Raw genomic sequence first — 19,172 nt, 5'->3', positions numbered from 1 at the left:
AATATATAATATATACAGTTATACATTCACATTTTACAGAATTTTTAAAATTGCATTTATTCAGACATATATATTTTATGTTAAATATATATATACGCTTGTGTGTATGTATGTATGTGTACATATATATGTGTGTATATGGTATGTTAAGAGTTTGCATTGCCTCTGATTGCAGACTGCCCCTCGGTCGAACTTACAGAACTAATAAACAACGGAATATATGCAGGCAGGCGGGGAATGGGGGAATGAATTGGGTCTAAGTGTTAGCGGGTAGCGGACTGATAAGGTATTTATTTTTCTAAATAAATATCTATATAGCTCTAACTGTACAAGGCCCGGGGCAAAGCTGATAAACGTGTGTTAAGCAAACACAGGCTAAAGCATACAGAATGAAACAGAAACACAAAAATAAAACAAAATACTTGTACGCTGCACTGGGCAAAAGATTTTGGGTCGGGCCGCAGGAATGCATGAAGATTAAGTTTGGGCGGCCTTTAGCGACCGTTCCAGTAGCCAACGCGTCCGTTCTCAAAGGCCAAATTGATGCGTGGATGGGGCAGCGCCTTGCCCGGCTGCAGTGGCTCTCGCAGCTGGGCGGGCGTCGACGGATCGTCCTCGAACAGCAGGCACTGACGCACAAACTCCAGGAACAGCTGCTGCGCCTGCTGCACCGCAGCGGGCAGCGCCTGCAGATTGGCATCGCTGCTCAACTGGCGGACGAGCTGTTCGCAGATGCGCGTGTTTGTGTCCACATCGAAGAGCGGCACACCGAAGTTCACATCCAACAGCGTCCACTCCTCGGTGTTTGGCTCCGGCTCGGCTGCCGCATCCCCAATGGGCAGCTCCACAGAGCTCTGCGAGAGCAGATCGCCACGACTGCTGCTGCTGTGGTCATTGCATTTGGCCAGCTCGCTGGCCAGCAGCTGGGTGCAGTCCGCCGAGGTGTATTCGTTAGCTGGCCCATGCTCGGGCGTTGTGGCGAAGTGATTTTCGTCGGGACTCTTCAGCTGAAAGCTTGTCAGCTGATCATTTGGCACACTGTTTGACTTGCTGGCGGAGGCGACGGCGGCGCCCTGCGTCTGACGCTTGCGCTGCGGCAGCTTCAGCTTCACCTGCAGCTCGTACTCCTCGCAGCCCAGATCGGGCACGCCCGTATTCAGAAATGTTATGTAGCCGCACTGATGACGCAAATCCAAAAGGCTGGACAGCTTTTGCACAGCTCGATGTGTGGCCCACTTGGCCTGGCCCGCATCGGTGGCCTGGAATGGAAACGATTCGTAGTGCAGCTCGCCACTCGTACGGATGCCGTAGCCCTGCAGCAGGATGCAGCCGTTCTTTAGCTGATCGTTCAGATTGCGAAAGTTCTCCGAGTTGAGCACATAGGCGTCCGAATGGAGTATGTTCACCAACAGCTTGCCATAGCCCAGGAAGAGGCGTGGCAGAGTCTTGAGCACCGTGCCGCGACACAGCAGCAAGCTGGGCGGTCCATAGCCTGCGGAGAGCGAAGTGAAATCAAATTAGACTCCGACTCAAGTGGGCAACTCGCTACTCACCCGTGATATGGTTGTAGAACAGCTTGCTCCACATGGGCATTGCGTCGGAACTGCGTACGAACTGTCCGAAAAACGGAATGCTAAACATATGACTCAGCGTGGCCGTCAGCGGCGTGGCCGATACAATGAACTTGTACTTCTTCTCGAGCACACGATCGCGCGTCTGCCAATCGAGGCCCTCCAAGCACTCCAGTCGCAGCAGGTCGAGTCCACCCGGCAGCAGCGGACGCAACGAACAGATGGTGGAGCGTAAGATAACGGCGTGTGCGAAGTACCGTGAGACATCGCCCTCGCCCTCGGCGTCCAGCAGAGAGACCTGCTCCAGTTCGGCCAGAAAGCTGTCCAGGCTCTCCTCGCACAGTTTGCCCACCTCGAACATGGTGACGGCGTGATTCTTCAGCCCAGGCGACAGATTGCCCATCATCAAGAATGCAGTCAACGTGGAGTCGAACAAGAAGCCCACGCGCTTGCCGCTCTTTGGTGAAGCACCGACTGCTGGTGCTGGTGCTGCTGCTGCTCCAACTCCAGGTTTTGTTGTGGTCGTGCGCTCGCTGACCTCTTCCAGCTCGGAGCTAAGCTCGTGGTCGTCGCTGTTGTTGCCATTGTTGTGTGTGGGCGCTGTGGGCGTGGTCAGGTTGGCAAAGCTAAAGTCGCTAGTGTTGCCATCGGACGAGAGATAGCCAATTGAGCTGCTGTCTTTGTCTTTGTCCTTCTCCTTGTCCTTATCCTTCTCCTTGTCGCTATCTTTGTCCTTCTCCTGCTTGGGCGTTTTGGGACTCGACTGCTGCTGCTGCTGCTCGAACTCGAAAGTTTGAGCGTACATGTTGTAGTTGAGCGGCGTTATTTGCGGCGTCTGCGGCGGCTGCTGCTCGTTGTAGGCCGCCCAGCTGGCGTGATGCTGTGCCGAGTCGTGCTCCGTCTGTTTGCGCTGAGCAAAGCCGAGCCGGCAGATGAAGCTGATCGCCTGCTTCACGCTATCCAACTCCAGTTGCAGCATCTGCGCCAGCTCCGCAATGCTCATGTGCTCGTCGGCGCTCACGAAGATCTTGTAGAGCAGATTCTCAAAGTAATCACCGCTAACGCGATTCATGACAAAATTGCGCAGCGGTGGAATGCAAATGCGATCCTCACCGCTAATCGGCACATCCAGATAGATGAGCCCCTTGCGATAGAGGCTCTGCACCACCTGGTAGTCGCATTTGCCCGTTGGCTGGGCGCCAAAGTCGATGAGATCGTCCAGCAGGCTGCGCTCGGCAGGCGTCACGAGGCGTATGTCCGACTCCAGGACATAGCCAATGTCCAGGCGCCACCAGGGCTCCATATGAATGTGCACGGGCAGACGTGGCAGAAAGTCTAGCGGATTCGGTTTGGCACTGAAGAGCAGCGTGCGCGGCGTGTGGGTTTTCAATTCGCTAATTAGCGCCAGATACTCATTGCGTCCAATGCCCAGGACTCGCAGACAGTCCGCAGCTGTGAAATTGGGCAGCGTGTCGTAGCTCTTGTCGCTGCGCAGCAGCTGGCTGAGCACATCTAGGTAATAGTTGAAGGGCGTCACGCGGAGACCCTTGGTCACAATATCGGCGAGATGATAGGGAAATACGCCCAGGCTATTGATATTCTTCTGGATGAGCAACTCGTAGTAGCGCTGCTCCTGCCGAAAAACCTTCGAGACGAGATTGCCTCGGAAGCGAAGCTGATTCTTCAAGCTGTAATTGAATACGTATTTCTCATAGTCGCGCTGGTTGTTGTGCAACACGGAGCGCAGATGCACTGGCAGCTCCTGCCAAGGGACATTTCCACGCACGCACTGCTGCAACTGCAACTGGCAGTTGCCACCCTCTGTCGCCGTCGTCTTAGTCGTTGACGTCGACATCGCCATCGACGTCATCGTCTCCACCTGCGAACGCTCTTTTCGCTGGTTTGTTTACCTGTCGCAGTGCTCAGTTTAGTTGTTGTTGCTGCCTCTTAATAGTTTTGGCCATTATATGTTGTGTTTTAACCAGTATGGAATGTATTTGCTGATGTGTTTACTTTCTTTCTTGCGTTTGCGTTTCGCGTTCGTTACGTTTTGTCGTTCTTATTCTATTTTGGCAGGCAGGCAAATGAGACACAGCTGATAAAAACAATCGTCTGACTGGCAGCTCACTTTCGTACGCGCGCGTTTAGCAGCACTGGATTTTAAAAAATACTGGACTCTAACTGGAAAAATACAACACCCTTTCTTGAAATGGCCACACAGACACTTGGATTCGTTTGGCAACTTGTAAGTGAGCTGGATAGTTTTGTAAATTATCGTAGAATGAAAACAAATAATTTTAGCTGGAAAATTGAAAATTTATTTTAAATACTATACTACTATACTATACTATATATTAAAATATTTTCATTACATTTGAAATCAGTAGTATACAGTTAATAGCTGCTTAAATGAGTAATTTATATAGTAATACACCAATTAGTATTATTTACAAAAATATTACAATTATATATAATAATTTACCAACAGCATTCTCTCCATGAAAAATGTGTCTTTTGAATTTATTGGTCCATGAAAAATATTGCGCCAAAACGATATATCGTTACGCAGCACTTACGGTGAGCATTTGCGAACCTTAGCAACACTGTTTGTTGATGATTTTCAATATTAAAGGCACTCTGCTTTGCCTTGGCTGCGTTTTTCTAAACAAAAAACTGTTCTAAATATCAAAACGTTTAAATTTTTGTTAGGTATAGATGTAAAATTGTGCAAAACTTTGTGTGAATTACAAGTGCTATACTGTTAGTTGTTGACATGCAACTGCATTGGCATTAACAACTCGGAACAACAACAACAAAACGCACACACTCTCGGAAAGGCAGAAAAAGGGACATCGACATCGATTTTTTGCACCCTTTTCGTTGCGCACACACACATATATATATTTTGCGTAGGCAAATTAGCACACAAAGAGAGACAGGCGACAAGCGACAAGTGTCGCCCTGGCCTGGCAAGGAAGCACGCTAAGCAACGACCCAAACAGTAAACATCTATTAGTTTATTGAATCTCAGTGTCTCCCAGTGCGAAAGGGGCGCTCAATGAGCGGCGGCGGCGAGGAACACGAGCAGCTGAAACAGAAGGCGCGGCCAACGTCAACGTCGCCGTTGCCAGGTGTCTCAAGGTGAGTAAATGTATATATATATATATGTATATATAGAATTAAATACGTAAATATGTATCTATGTGAATATATGTTTAATGCTAAACGCATTTGCATTTTTTGTCGGTTACAGCGCATCGACTTCATCAGCTGCGGCTGCTGCGGCCGGCACGGTGGCTACCAGCGGGGGCAATGGTCGGGCCACACCTGAGATGAAACGTTCGGCTGTGCGCAGCCTCATCCAGCGCTACTTTCATCAGCTGCAGTCCGGCTGTGGCAATGTCCACTGCAAGAATGCCAACTGCGCCTCCAGCGGCAAAGTGCCGCCCATGACGCCCAATGAGGTGGCCGCACGAGCCCTTCATCTCTTCTCACAGGACGCACAGCTGTGCGATAGTGTGCCCACAGTGAATAGGTGAGTGGATCACGCTAGCGTATCAGTAATTTACTCTTACTAACGTCTCTTGCCTCCGGACAGTCCACAGCAGGACGTGGACATGCTTTCGCCAAATGACAGCAGTAGCAGTAGCAGCAACAGCTCCACTAGCACCATTACATCCGCTAGCACCACAACCACCACAAGCACCCAATCCCAGTCGCAATCGCAATCTCAATCGCAATCGCAGTCCCAGTCGAATACGCAGCCACAAAGTTCCATGGAACAGTCGGAACGACCGCCAATGATCTTGGATTTTGTTAAATTGTCCACACTTGGATCGGAGACGGCAACAGAAACAGAAACAGAAACAGCAACAACAACGACGACGACGACAACAGCTGGTGACTCGGGCCCCTGCACACCAACGCTGCCATCTGTGGAGTATGTGGACGCTGAGCTGCTGGAGGGACTGTACACGCAGTGCCAGGAGGCTGGCAACTACGAAAGGCTGTGCCAAATCATTGACCATGTCTTTTCCAGCGTCGATCGACTCAGCAATAGCTTCGTCTGCCGGCCTGGACAAGAGCGGCTGCATTTGGAAAGCCAATCAAACAGTGCCCTGAATAAGGAGCAACTGCGGCAACTGGAAGGCGAGGCCGACAAGGACGAGGATAGCACTCAGCGGTCAACAACGCCAACCGAACCGTGTGCAGCTGCTAGTGCAGACGATGCCGGTCATGCAACTACTAATGCTGCTGGAGCCGATACAGATGAAAACGACGACGACGAACCGATGACTCAACAGGAGCAAATCGACGAGTTTCTGCGTAGGGGCACCAAGGTGGATTTCCGTGGACTGCGCCACATAAAACGCTTGCTCTTCGGTGCGCCTTGTCAATCTATTGCTGAGCAGATCATGAGCAGCGTCATCAAACTGGCGGACTCTATACGGGACATTCGACTGTCCTGGCCGGATTTGTGGGAGCAGGTGGTGCATTGCTTGGTCATATGCTTTGACATGGCCACCAACAGTAAGTATTGCTTAGCAAGATAAATACATGGCTAATTCCTCTCTAACTCTATCCCTTTTCAGCTACGGCCAACAACAGCGTCACGGACATGGAGTATCTGGACCGCGTGTTGCCCAAGCTTTGTCATGCAGCAGCCTCAATGTTTGTGCAAGCGCAGGCACGCCTCGCGATCATCTGGAGCGAGTATTGTGCAGACCAGCTGCAGACTCTCTTGTCCTCATGCCAACAGCAGATAACACTCCAGGTGTTGCTCGACGAGGACTCGGTGCGCGAGAACGAGCTTATTATAAGCGTGACCAAAGTGCTGAAGGTGACTTGAACAATAATATTCTCTAACTCATCAGTTTATTTAAACAGTTTTTCCCTTTACATAGATCGTGTTTTATGCCAACATATTGGCCAGCGTGTTGGAGCGTCCCTCTTGTCGGCTGCCATTACAGGAGGTAGTTGAGACTGAATCTACCGCCGCTGCCGTGGAGGATGGCGAGGATCTGTTCGTCTACAACTCGCTGCAACACCCGCATATGCCGGAATTTGCTGAAGATCCGCTAGAGCAGTGGTTGCAGGTCTCGTACATTGACTGTCGTAGTCCCCTAGTGCCGCTCGAAGAGTTCTACAACGAGGCGCTCAGCGAGCATATACAAATGCATCAAGACTATCTGTCCTATAAGAGGCTGGCCATGGAGAGCCACCTGGGCTCCAGGCACACCAAATATTTTTGCTTTATGCTCTATGCATTCATCCTAACACCGGCCACCAAGGTCGATGCCCTCTACTACGACTGCCGCATGCGCATGTACAGCGAACGTTACTCCTCGTTGTATTCCATTTTACAAAACTATGGCCAGGATGGCCAAGAGGGTGCGCGACCCGATCTCAAGCTGACGGTGCGACGCGATCAACTGATCAACGATGCGCTTATTGGAGTAAGTTCAAATAGAAACATAAAGAAACAAAGAATTTTGTAATTAATAACTGAATTAACTTACAGCTCGAGCTTGTTGCAATGAGCAATCCGAAGGATCTGAAGAAGCAGCTTGTGGTGGAGTTTGTGGGTGAACAGGGAATTGATGAGGGCGGCGTATCCAAAGAGTTCTTTCAACTTATCGTGGAGGAAATATTCAATCCAGCCTTTGGCATGTTTGTGCAGCAAGAGGAGACCAATAACATGTGGTGAGTGCGAGGTCTCAATAACATCGTTAATGTGTTAACCCTTCCAATCATTCCATTTAATAGGTTCAATCCCACGCCCTTTGAGAACGGCGCACAATTCACGCTGATTGGCATAATCATTGGCCTGGCCATTTACAACAATGTCATCCTGGCTGTGAACTTTCCCATGGTTGTCTACCGCAAGCTGATGGGCTATCGAGGCACCTTCTACGACCTGTGCGACTGGAGTCCGACGCTGTACAAGAGCTTAAAGGCCATGTTGGACTATCAGGGCCATGACATGGAAGAGGTTTTTGAGCAGACGTTCAAGATTAGCTATAGCAATGTGTTTGGCGAGCTAGTGGAGCACGAACTGGTTCCACATGGCAGCGAGGTGCTAGTCGGCCAGCATAACAAGCGTTTGTTTGTCAATCTATATAGCGATTTCTTGCTGAACTCGAACATAGAACAGCAGTTCAAAGCCTTTCGCAAAGGCTTCGAAATGGTTACCGATGAGTCACCACTGAAGCTGCTCTTCAGGCCAGAGGAAATCGAGAAGCTAGTCTGCGGCAGTCGCGTATGTTTAGAGAAGAGTTTCGCAATTCACTTTTGGGCTTTCAATAATTCTGTTGTATTTTACAGGAGTTTGATTTTGTGGAATTGGAGCATTCGACGGAGTACGAGGGTGGCTATACGGAGGAAACGCAAATCGTGCAAGATTTCTGGAGTATTGTCCATGCCATGCCACTCGAGTCCAAGCGAAAGCTGCTCGAGTTCACAACGGGATCGGCGCGCGTTCCCGTTGGTGGCTTAAAATGCTTACGATTGTTAATCACACGCCATGGACCGGACAGTGATAGATTGCCCACATCGCACACGTGCTTTAATGTACTGTTGCTGCCCGAGTACAGTAGTAAGGAGAAACTGGAGGAGCGCTTGCTCAAGGCAATCAATTACTCCAAGGGCTTCGGCATGCTGTAGTCGCCGCAAAGGAATAATGCCAAAGTAGTTGGTACACATACCTCCAGGAACGCAACAGATACCACCTCCGATAAAAATATGATGATGATGAGGATGTTGATGATAACGACGATGTTTAATTAGTTGATGAGCTTTAGTTTGTTTTTGAATTTGTCATTTATTTTTGATACAACTTGTTCAAATGAGACAATATATATATATGTGTGTGTGTAAATCCTCAATGTGGCGCGATGGCAAGAAAGCAGACTTAGCAAAACTTGATTTAACTAACTATATACTTTACTATGTCGCTCAGTTAATTGTATATAACATAAATTACATTTATTCGCATACTCATACACTCATGAATTTACGTTTGTAATGCAGCTCGCATAAAAATTTGCTGAATAAATTTTAAGTTGTGTGCCAATTGATTGCTTTTCTTATCGTTCGATAAATTTTCATTTGTTTGCAATCGATATGTGGATGTGCAGCCATCGCTCGCTTTACAGCACTGCCTCTGCATTCATATTGTCTTCGTTCGCGAGAGTCGTATTTTGCATTTTCATTCATGTTATCATCGTTGTTGCGTTCGGTTGTGCAGCGGAGAAAGGCTGTTTAATTTCAAAGCAAAGTTGCCTCTCGGAATATGCAACAATTATCATAACATAAATCTCTGCGTTAGAATTGTGAAAGTGAGCGAGTGTGAGTGGGTGTGGAATTCAGTGTTTCGGGAATAACAAAGCCAACGACATGGAAAAGCATATAAATTGCGCATTGTTGTGTTTGGCGTCGCTCTTGTTGTTTTTGCAAGGAGCCAGCGCCAGTTCAGCGAACGCCGCCGATGTTGTTGCACCCGCCGAAGTTGTTGCAGCTGCACCAGCTCAACCAAACTTAAATGGTACGTGTGTGTGTGTCTAGAATCTGGAGCATATGAGTTCATCACTGGAATTAGCAAAGCATAAGCACTAAAAATTATTAAATTGCATTCAGCTGTAGAACGATGTGCCTACACAAACACATGCACACATCCACACACATCAGATGCAGGCATTGTCTAAGCAGCTATATATGCGTGTATGCGGGTGTGTGTTTGTGTGTTTCTTTCCCTTGCTGCGGTTTTTGTTTATATTACTTTGCTCTTTCCGCTTGCTGCTTGAAATTCATGCGGTCGTTAGCATTCAAAGTGCCTAACGATGTCTCGGGATGCTCACTTTTTATTTTAATTGTTGTAGTTCATAAAAAATATTTTTAATAACGTTTTACATACACCATTTTGTTTTAATGTACGACGTATGTCATTATACAGATCCTGTGTCCCTGACACAACCAACAAATTGGGTCATATATGTATATGTATAACATTTTTACCATGTTTGAGTATAACAATGTTACTAAGTCAATAATGTTTACATTTAATATATATTAAATGACTTCCTTTTGTTAAATGTATAGAAAATTGAGTTCAAATTCTATTCTTGATCCATAGATGTTTCTATATGATATTTCATCTTTTTAAACATATATATTAGTATGTATTTATACAAACTGAAAGTTCTTCGATTGTATAATAATGAAGTTAACAAAAAATGAATTCTCTTAAATTTAACTATACATTTAAATATAATATGTACAAAATTATTCCTTTTATAACTAAGAGCAATAAATTAATAACTGGGAATTTATTTAAATTTATTATTCCATTTTTTATGCTCTATATAACTTGTTTTCTGTTAATTTTGTTATTATTTGGCAATTTATGACATTAAAATTTTTATCTTTTCCAATTCAGATAAAATAAAAGTCTTCACCGTTGCCACGGAACAAACTGATGGATATCGGCGTTATATACGCTCCGCCCAAGTTTACGACATTGAGGTAAGTTCTTTAAATTTGCTAAGCGTCGAAATGGCACAGTTAGCCGTTAAATTCTAATCGGCTAGCTGCGTCATTTTACTATCTATTGTTGAAATTTGTTATTCAAATTTTTATATAACATTTATTGTTTTTTTTTACGATCAATAAATTGTATAGAGAGAATTGCTAAAATTTAGCTTCGATTGTTGCCTACAAATTAACTCGCCTATCTGAATAGTCTCTTTTTGTATGTTCGACGATTTTAAATATTTTTCAAATAAATGCTGAACTTGTTTTTACCGTTTTGTTCGGGTAAAACAGAACTTCTAATAATATTTTATATAAATAGTAGTCGTTTGCTAACAAAATGATATATACAATAGGCTTTCATATTTCATAGATTGAAACTAAAGAACTGATTGTGAGCAAATGACCGGAAGCTTGTATAGCGAAGCTTTTTGTCAATTAATGCAAGAATACAATATATTTTATATTCTAAAATCATTTAAAGTCATTTAAGAAATTTGTAGCTCACGATTAACGACCTTTGATTGATTGATTATTCAATATACATCTGACGCGGTAAAAATCTGTTAAGGATTTTAAGTTTAGCTCTTAGTGAGTAACTAAAATATTGACATTTTATTTGTTTTCCTAATATCAATTTATTTGTTTGAAAATTTTTTTAATTTATGTAAACTTTAATTTATTGGGAAAATAAATCTCTGCCTGTTAGCAATTTATAGCATGCAAGTCTTATTGTTTTTTATAAATAGATTTCGAGATTTAATTAAATGCCGTTGTATTTTTCATATATATAAATCATACGCATGTGCCTTTAAGTATACATATATACATTTATATATACATCTGTTATTCCTAAACAAATGATTGGCCCGAAGACGAACTCTTGCCTACATATCTCGGTTTTGCGGCACACTTTTATTACTAGGAAGATTGTAGCTGTTGTATATATACAGTATATAGAGTACATATATATATAGAGTGTATAGTATATGTGTAGTATGTGTGTGAGCGTTTAGACATTCGTCCAAGCATCCGGCACTGTCGTCCAGATGACTGCTCTGGCTGCGTCTCTGATGTGTTACACAGAGATTGGCTGTTGCATTATATATATATATATAAATATTATATACCACATATGATGGGGGCACCACATACTGAACACATGTGTTTGATCGCGTTTCGATGTTTACTTTGTTGTGTTTTAATCACGTAGTCCATGCATCCAGTTGGAAGCCCGGGTGTAATTAGCACAATTCAGTTCCCGATTGTTCCATTGATTGTGCTTCAGTACTTTCCTCTCATGTACATACATACTACATATATTGTATTGTGTTCGATGTTTCGCTTATCAGCTTGAAGCTGAAGCCGGTTTTCCTAAACGAAATGTGTCGCATAAAGTCTTACGAATGCTTCTCATATTCATCTTTTGACAGAAATATTCACAAAAGAAAAAAACAAAAAACCAAATTTCATAAAATGCTGATTAGCCGGTTAGCCGGCTTTCGTTCACAGTTCTTAGATTTCAAATTTGAACTTTATTTTCGAAATGATTATAATTTGTATTTCAAGAATTATGTCAACGTAGCCGTTTAATGTGCTTAGGAAAGATTTATTTGGAGACAAGTGAATTGTGCTTACAGACATACATATGTAGACGCGACAATGATTGTAAGGCTAAGCAATAACAATCTCTGCTCCTTCTCTCAAAACAGGTGACCACCCTTGGCCTGGGCGAGCAATGGCAGGGAGGTGACATGAAGGGCCTTGGCGGCGGCTACAAAATCAATTTGCTGCGTAAGGCTGTCGAGGAGCTCAAGGATGCTGAGGATACCATCATACTATTTACGGACAGGTAGACAATATACATATTCCTACTATATAGATTACTTTTAACACCCGCACGAATGCCCACAGTTACGATGTCGTCTTCACAGCTCCGCTTACGGAGATCTTGGAAAAGTTCAAGGAATCCGGTGCCAAGGTGCTGTTCTCGGCAGAGAAATATTGCTGGCCCGACAAGAGTCTCGCGGATAGTTATCCTGCGGTGGGGGCCAAGGAGTCACGTTATTTGAACTCGGGCGCCTTCATCGGCTACGCGCCACAGGTGGTTGAGCTGCTGAAGGAGGAAATCGAGGATACGGGCGATGATCAGTTGTATTACACGAAAGTCTTCCTGGATGAGGCAAAGCGTGCCAAGCTGAACATCAAGCTGGATACACAGTCGCGTCTGTTCCAAAGCCTGAATGGTGCCCAAAACGATGTAAAGCTAGAGGTGGATCTTGACTCCAATCAAGGCGTGTTGCCAAATATTGATTTCCTGACCACGCCCGCCATTATCCATGGCAATGGACCGAGCAAAATCAACCTGAACGCCTATGCCAACTATCTGGCCAAGACTTTTAGTGGCGTCTGCACCTTCTGTCAGGAGTATCCACTAGAGTTGAATGTGAGTGAATGTTTGCTACATATAGGATTTACATAATTGTCTTATGAGCTTTCTTCTGCGCAGGAGCAAGAACTGCCTATCATTACTCTAGCTGTAATGGTCAATCAACCTGTGCCTTTCCTTGATATGTTCCTCGCTGGCATCGAGAAGCTCAACTATCCTAAGAAGTCGATGCACCTCTTCATGTACAGCAACGCAGAGCTACACGATGAGCTCGTGCAGTCCTATGTGACTAAACATGGCAAGAGCTATGCCAGCGTCAAGTATATCCTATCCACGGATGGATTGACTGAAAGTCAGGGCAGGCAATTGGCACTGTGAGTAACTAAACATGCATATATATAGGACATAGATAGGCCATAGTAAAGGATATGGAATTATTTAATATGCTTTGGTATGATATGCTTATAATCAGATGTAAGTCTTTCATACAGACTGCTTCTTATGCTCTGCGTTTTCTATACAAAGATAGATTTATAATAACATGATCGATGATTAATGAAAAGTTAGAGAAAGAGAGTGTGAGAAACTTATGTTATATAGTGTAGTATCTTTCACTTGTAGCACATCTATATTCTGTATAGAAATAAAAATAACGTTTTAGGTTTTCCAATACCTACTTTACAGCTCCCTTGTTTAGGTAGTAAATAGAATTAAAGGGAAATAGTCGAAATATTTTAAAATACTTAATTTAGTTGAGAACTTTTGAAAATATTTTAATTATTTCATAATAATAATATTTACATGTTTAACGAGTATTATCTCATTTATATTTATATGGATATCATACACATTTCAATATGATAATAGTTTAGTGACTCAATAGGCTTGATTAATCTACTGTGAAATCTACTAAGATTGAAAGCCCATATCAGTCGATACTCAAGTGTTTATTGTTGCTTCATATCTATAAAATGTAATTTACCTATATAATTGGTTGATTTACTCTTCAATTTTTTTTTGACAGTGACAAAGCAAAGCAGAAGCACAGCGACTACATTTTCTACGTGGACGGCGATGCACACATCGAGGACAGCGAGGTGCTGCGCGAGCTGCTCAGAATGAACAAGTAGGTCTTCCAGCACAGATATTTATATTTAAATATATCTGATTAAACATTAAACGCTTAACCTTTGCAGACAATTTGTGGCGCCGGTGTTCTCCAAGTATCACGAGCTGTGGAGCAACTTTTGGGGCGCGCTCTCTGAGACGGGCTACTATGCACGCTCCCATGACTACGTGGACATTGTCAAGCGGAATCTGATGTAAGCTAAAGACTTGTCGGGAATTTTTTAGAAGGTTTTCATTCGGGTACAACTTTATTGCTTATGCATATAATGGAACAAGGAAACTATAGTAGCTAATCGAAGGCAATGGAGAAATCGGTCTTAAAGCTGCGTCTGTCTATGGAATACATATTGTCCGCCGTGCACTCGTAAAGGCCGGCATCCATCTGGGTAGCCGGATCTATTTCGATCTTTGACTTGACGCGGTCCTCACCAATGGTCCATTCGTGCACATGCATGTACAGATGCTGATAGATTTCGGCACCGTCCTTGTACCAGGTTATGTGCGGGCGCGGATTGCCCTTGGCCACGCACAAGAAGGCGATCTTGTGGCCCAGCACGTACTCGAGATCAAAGTGCGAGGCTTGCAAGATCTTGGCGCCCTGTTGCAACGAAGAGATTAGTTGATAATCCTTTGACTACTTGACTAACTCACATTATTATTGTTGTAGTATTGATCGGATTCAGGATCACGGTATTTGCCCGTTATCGGCAGCCCGATCTGCACGCGCGACTTGGTGCGTCCACGACCGCGTCCACGTCGCGCCTCAACGACCGGTGCAGTTAGCATTAGGAGGACCAGGGCCAGGCTTATGCTGATTAGCAGGCACTTTGCTTGCATCCTATGCTGTCTCTCACTCAAACGTTGCTGTGCGAATCTCGTCTGCTCGGCGACTGAGCAGCAGCTGTTGGGCACAATTGCTCGCCTTCCACTGAGCTCGGCCAATTTGCCACAATTGGCGTCGCTTTTAAATCGTCTCGCATTTAAATCGCCGTCAGTAGGCAGTAGACAGCAGCTCGACATTTTGGCATTTTATTCTCAGATCGCTTTAGTTCGCATCTGATATGCGCAGCTCCACAGGTTGCCTTATTTCACTCAATTTCATTTGATTTGATTTGCGCACTCGCTGAATCTGCATGCCTCTGCAATAGTCTGACCAAAGGCCAATCTCTTTGCGCACAGTGGGGCAAGAGCTGTGCAAATTAGTCAACTATTTGTATTAATATATATTTAGGTATGATGTTTTACTCCTATACGTTCTTCTGTTTTGAATGACTTGATAGTTTATAAACTACATTCTCTCTTATGCTTTTAAACTGAACTAGTTAGTGATCAGAGAAGAATATAGCTAAGATCGATGGATTTTTATCAATTAATCGTGGTCAATGCATGTTATTCTGCAGTTTATTGATGAATTAATCTGTAAATATTAACTATATTCATCTCTGATCACATAAGAACTTTGACTTTTACTTATCCAGCCGCTGTTAACCTCATGTAAAGCGTTAACAGCAAGGAAAGTGCTCTGTAATATTTTTACTGTAGAAAAATTCCAAATATAAACACTTTCATACCTATATTCCCATTCAATTCGTACACATTCTTTAACATTTTCCCCCAACCTATGACCACTGTGCACTGGGTATACAGATCCCCTACATAACCGATCTCATTTGCATAGTCAAGTGCCGCAGTTTGTTTTGGCTTCGTTTGCACTCATTTTAATATACATTTTAATAAAATAAATGCAAAAAAATTGTTACAATCAGGTAATTGAAGACAATTTGTCGGTTACGCACACAGAATAACAGAATGAGACAGGGTGCGACAGAGATAGAGAGAGAGAGAGAGAGACAGCGAAGAGTAAACGAATATCAGCCGAAAGGTCGAGAACAAACATAATATCAATTGATACAAACAAAAACGAACTTGAAGTTACAAATTATATTTGGTTTTATTCAAATATTACAGCAAAAATGTGCTACAATATGTCAGTGAAAAATGAACAGATATAGAGAATGTTAAAAATTAACCATGGCATAGTCGGTACGAAAACCTCGACGATCAATTGCATAGATATTGTCCGCTTGACATTCGTAATAACCTAGAAAGAAATCGGAAATTTAGTTGCATAATTAATTCTAACAGAGACTATGTTATTTGCTAATAGTTTATCTTTCTCATTGCATATAGAAATTATAAATGAAAATATTTCTATAAAACTATTTCTTTAGATTTTCTAATTCCCAAAAACAGCGTTTTGATTATCTTATATTTGTTTCGTTCTGGAACTATTAAAATAGAACTTCATCTATAGTTTCACAAATACGTAGAATACTGCCTTCAAGTCTATCTCTAAATATTTAGGGTTACGAGTAGCTAAATCTTAGATTACCTGCATCCATTTGCGTAGTTGGATCGATTTCCATTTTCGATTTAATAATCTCTGGCTCTGGATGGGATTCGTGTACCTAAAATATAAAATGAAAATCATGTTTTTAACAAAATTTGATCGTTGTTTAAAGTTAGCTTACCTGAAAGAAACGATGTTGATAGAGCTCTGCGCCATCCTTGAACCAGGTGATAGTTGGACGAGGATTGCCTAAAAGTATAGAGAGATGTGTAAGCGATATATATTAAGAATAGATAAATGTGAAGAGGGAGAGAGAGAGAGAGCGACATGTATAGATAGTTAGTCATATGAGAGATAAATTAATTTGTAATGAGAGAGTTTTACGAATGATATAACATGTTAGGCTTCGCCTATAATTTGTGGACTGCATGACATACAGAAAGCTGATAAATTTACTTAGTAAATTAAGACTGTGCAATTCAAGCCTATTGTCATATAAATAGATAGAGAGAGAGAGAGAGAGAATGGGAGAGAGAGGCAATTTTAATTCCTACTAACCCTGTGCCATGCAGAAGAAAGTTATCTTGCGACCCAGCGTATAATCCAGCTCAAAGTGCGATGATTTTATGATCTTGGCACCCTGTTAGATAGAAAGAGAGAGAGAGAGAGACAAAGAGTTATTTAGTAAATTAACTCTTTTAAAATAGATTTCTCAGGCCATATAGCTTAACCTTGTAAACTTTGACTCACATTCTCATGATCGTAATAGTTGACCGCGTCCTGTGATCTGTGTTGAATGACAACTGGCTTCTTGCCCGTATAATTGCGACGTAGGACATTGCGACCGCCAGTGCTTCCTATGGTATATAGATAAATATATGATTAAACAGAGCTGTTTATACACGTATGGAACAATCTTAGATCTTGCTCACTTTGCGCCTGCACCTGACTAAGATCACTCAACAGCAGCAGCAGCCAGAGCAGAGCGAGTGCTTTGATCTTGCTCTGGTTTAACCAGGGAGTGGGCATATCTGTTTGTTTGTGATCTGTGATCGGCGATCTGTGACTGCGCTGATTCGGCTTTGCACTCGTCTGTCAGCGTGCAATGTTTTGTTCGAACTGCGACCAGAGTTTAGGGGTTAGCCCCTGTTTGTTTATCTCACTGATTGAATTTAATCTGTGCCTCGCTCAGCCTCGCGAGAGTTTCGCTACTTTCCATTTCCACAACATTGTTGCGAAATACATATATATGTTTGTGTGTGTGTGTGCATATATATCTGTGAATCTGCATCTATATAGTGTATCTAATTTTGCTTCTCTCTCTCTCTCTCTCTCTTCAGCGGCATGTTCAATGTGCCACATGTGACGACAATTTATCTGATCAAGAAGAGCGCCTTCGATGCAGTCAAATTCGAGCACAAGGAACTCGACCCTGATATGGCCATGTCTGATTCTCTAAGAGATGCGGTAAGTGATCCACAATAAAATAATTCAACATTGAACTATTTTAATCAACCTGTTTATATTATTTGCTTGAGGAAGCATTTACAGCTGCTTTAATAGAACACTAAAGAAAAGTTCTAGGCAATCGCTTCTATTTTCATTTTAATAGTTTTTCAATAATTTATTTTAAATATTTTTATCGGGAAGAATCCAAAGTAATTTTCCCTTTAAAATGAAATCAAAATTATTAGACAATGTTTAAAAATAATAAAATAATATATACATAATACTCTTTAAACAAGAAATACTTTATATTGTATAAACATTTTTATTTACATATTATATTATATTTTTCGTTCTTTCATTCAATAGCCCCTTCTAATTAAAGATTAAAAGATCTAAAAGTTTTTCGGTCGTTTCTTAGATTCATGTTTCAGACTTATATACTTTCCTAGATATTGTTAATTATAAATTCGCTCGCTCCCCTCTCTCGCTCTCATGTACTCTAAATCAAAATTCTGTTCTTTTCATTATCTTTCTAGGGCGTCTTCATGTACGTCAGCAATGAGCGCTATTTCGGCCATCTGATCAATGCGGATAACTTCAATACGACCGTAGCTCGTCCCGATTTCTATACCCTGTTCAGCAATCGCTATGATTGGACCTTGAAGTACATCCATCCGAACTATTCGTCGCAGCTGAACGAGAGCGTGGTCATTCCACAGCCCTGCCCCGACGTCTATTGGTTCCAGATTGTGACCGACGCCTTCTGCGACGATTTGGTGGCTATTATGGAAGCGTATGGCAAGTGGTCCGATGGCAGCAATAGCGATACGCGATTGGAGGGTGGCTACGAGGCGGTGCCCACGCGTGACATTCACATGCGACAAGTGGGACTCGATGCGCTCTATCTGAAGTTTTTGCAAATGTTTGTGCGTCCGCTGCAGGAGCGTGTCTTCATGGGCTATTTCCATGATGTAAGTCCGAGCTTAAGAGACATTTTCGTTTTTCAAGTTAGCTAATGCACATTTCGCTTGCTCTCCAGCCTCCGCGGTCTCTGATGAACTTCATGGTGCGCTACAAGCCCGATGAGCAGCCCTCTCTGCGTCCACATCACGACTCCTCGACCTACACAATCAACATCGCAATGAATCGGGCGGGCATTGATTACGAAGGCGGCGGCTGTCGGTTTTTGAGATACAACTGCTCTGTGACGGAGACGAAGAAGGGCTGGATGCTAATGCATCCGGGTCGATTGACTCACTTCCATGAGGGTCTGCTGGTGACCAAGGGCACACGCTATATCATGATTTCGTTTATCGATCCGTAGGCGTTGCCCAGTCGATGCTACTATATGAACTGCCATGGGAAGGCCACTCCAAAGAATTTATAGTTAGTTTAAAGTAAGCAACTCGAATCAAATCTAGTTTAGTCTTGGAATGTGGTCCATTAAATTGCCTTAGTTGGTCGTTCGTTTGCCAAATATCCTGACAAAACGCAAAGTTTGTCTTCGTAATTCCAAGGTCTGACACAAAACTTTATTAAGCCTTAAGTTTAATCTAATTTTTTCGAATCGTGTTCAATTCACTATGCAAATACAACAAAAAGATGTACACAAAAAAGCAATTTTTTAATAAATGGTACGATAAATATATCGTATGTACAGGTACATTTTACATGTCTGTAGAGCTGTTTTAATTTTTCACATTTGAATTGCGCGCGCATAAGAGCGCTGTTATTTTATACTGCTTTAACAGCAAGCAGT

General features: G+C 43.1%; 5 protein-coding genes across 5 annotated transcripts; 2 read left to right on the top strand and 3 right to left on the bottom strand.

The window, feature by feature from the left end:
- Positions 1-25: 25 nt before the first annotated feature.
- Positions 26-3,835, bottom strand: LOC108612598 (protein FAM91A1). Its single transcript, XM_018005533.2, has 2 exons — positions 1,554-3,835; positions 26-1,492 (listed from the first exon to the last, which is right to left on the bottom strand). The coding sequence occupies exons 1-2, from the start codon at positions 3,439-3,441 to the stop codon at positions 495-497; spliced, it is 2,886 nt and encodes a 961-aa protein (XP_017861022.1). The 5' UTR covers positions 3,442-3,835; the 3' UTR covers positions 26-494.
- Positions 3,836-4,170: 335 nt separating this feature from the next.
- On the top strand, positions 4,171-8,643 carry Ube3a (ubiquitin protein ligase E3A). Its single transcript, XM_018005532.2, has 8 exons — positions 4,171-4,712; positions 4,825-5,106; positions 5,170-6,101; positions 6,164-6,411; positions 6,476-7,027; positions 7,093-7,274; positions 7,338-7,830; positions 7,896-8,643. The coding sequence occupies exons 1-8, from the start codon at positions 4,630-4,632 to the stop codon at positions 8,232-8,234; spliced, it is 3,111 nt and encodes a 1,036-aa protein (XP_017861021.1). The 5' UTR covers positions 4,171-4,629; the 3' UTR covers positions 8,235-8,643.
- Positions 8,644-8,741: 98 nt separating this feature from the next.
- Positions 8,742-19,083, top strand: Plod (procollagen lysyl hydroxylase). The gene is made up of 10 exons (XM_018005534.2): positions 8,742-9,114; positions 10,006-10,091; positions 11,810-11,949; positions 12,012-12,543; positions 12,607-12,860; positions 13,511-13,612; positions 13,683-13,808; positions 17,305-17,431; positions 17,950-18,384; positions 18,453-19,083. The coding sequence occupies exons 1-10, from the start codon at positions 8,967-8,969 to the stop codon at positions 18,735-18,737; spliced, it is 2,235 nt and encodes a 744-aa protein (XP_017861023.1). The 5' UTR covers positions 8,742-8,966; the 3' UTR covers positions 18,738-19,083.
- Positions 13,832-14,632, bottom strand: nkt (noktochor). The gene is made up of 2 exons (XM_018005588.2): positions 14,266-14,632; positions 13,832-14,212 (listed from the first exon to the last, which is right to left on the bottom strand). The coding sequence occupies exons 1-2, from the start codon at positions 14,449-14,451 to the stop codon at positions 13,904-13,906; spliced, it is 495 nt and encodes a 164-aa protein (XP_017861077.1). The 5' UTR covers positions 14,452-14,632; the 3' UTR covers positions 13,832-13,903.
- On the bottom strand, positions 15,541-17,113 carry LOC108612637 (immunoglobulin domain-containing protein oig-1). The gene is made up of 6 exons (XM_018005590.2): positions 16,897-17,113; positions 16,715-16,821; positions 16,523-16,604; positions 16,146-16,213; positions 16,007-16,082; positions 15,541-15,715 (listed from the first exon to the last, which is right to left on the bottom strand). Exons 1-6 carry the CDS (start codon positions 16,991-16,993, stop codon positions 15,633-15,635), a joined length of 513 nt encoding a protein of 170 aa, XP_017861079.2. The 5' UTR covers positions 16,994-17,113; the 3' UTR covers positions 15,541-15,632.
- Positions 19,084-19,172: the final 89 nt, after the last annotated feature.

This window comes from Drosophila arizonae, chromosome 4, assembly GCF_054131065.1.
Source record: "Drosophila arizonae isolate 15081-1271.41 chromosome 4, UAZ_ARI_1.0, whole genome shotgun sequence".
Lineage (NCBI taxonomy): Eukaryota > Metazoa > Arthropoda > Insecta > Diptera > Drosophilidae > Drosophila > Drosophila arizonae.
The sequence above is the reverse complement of the archived record's forward strand: the minus strand, read 5'-3'. Positions and strand labels throughout refer to the sequence as shown.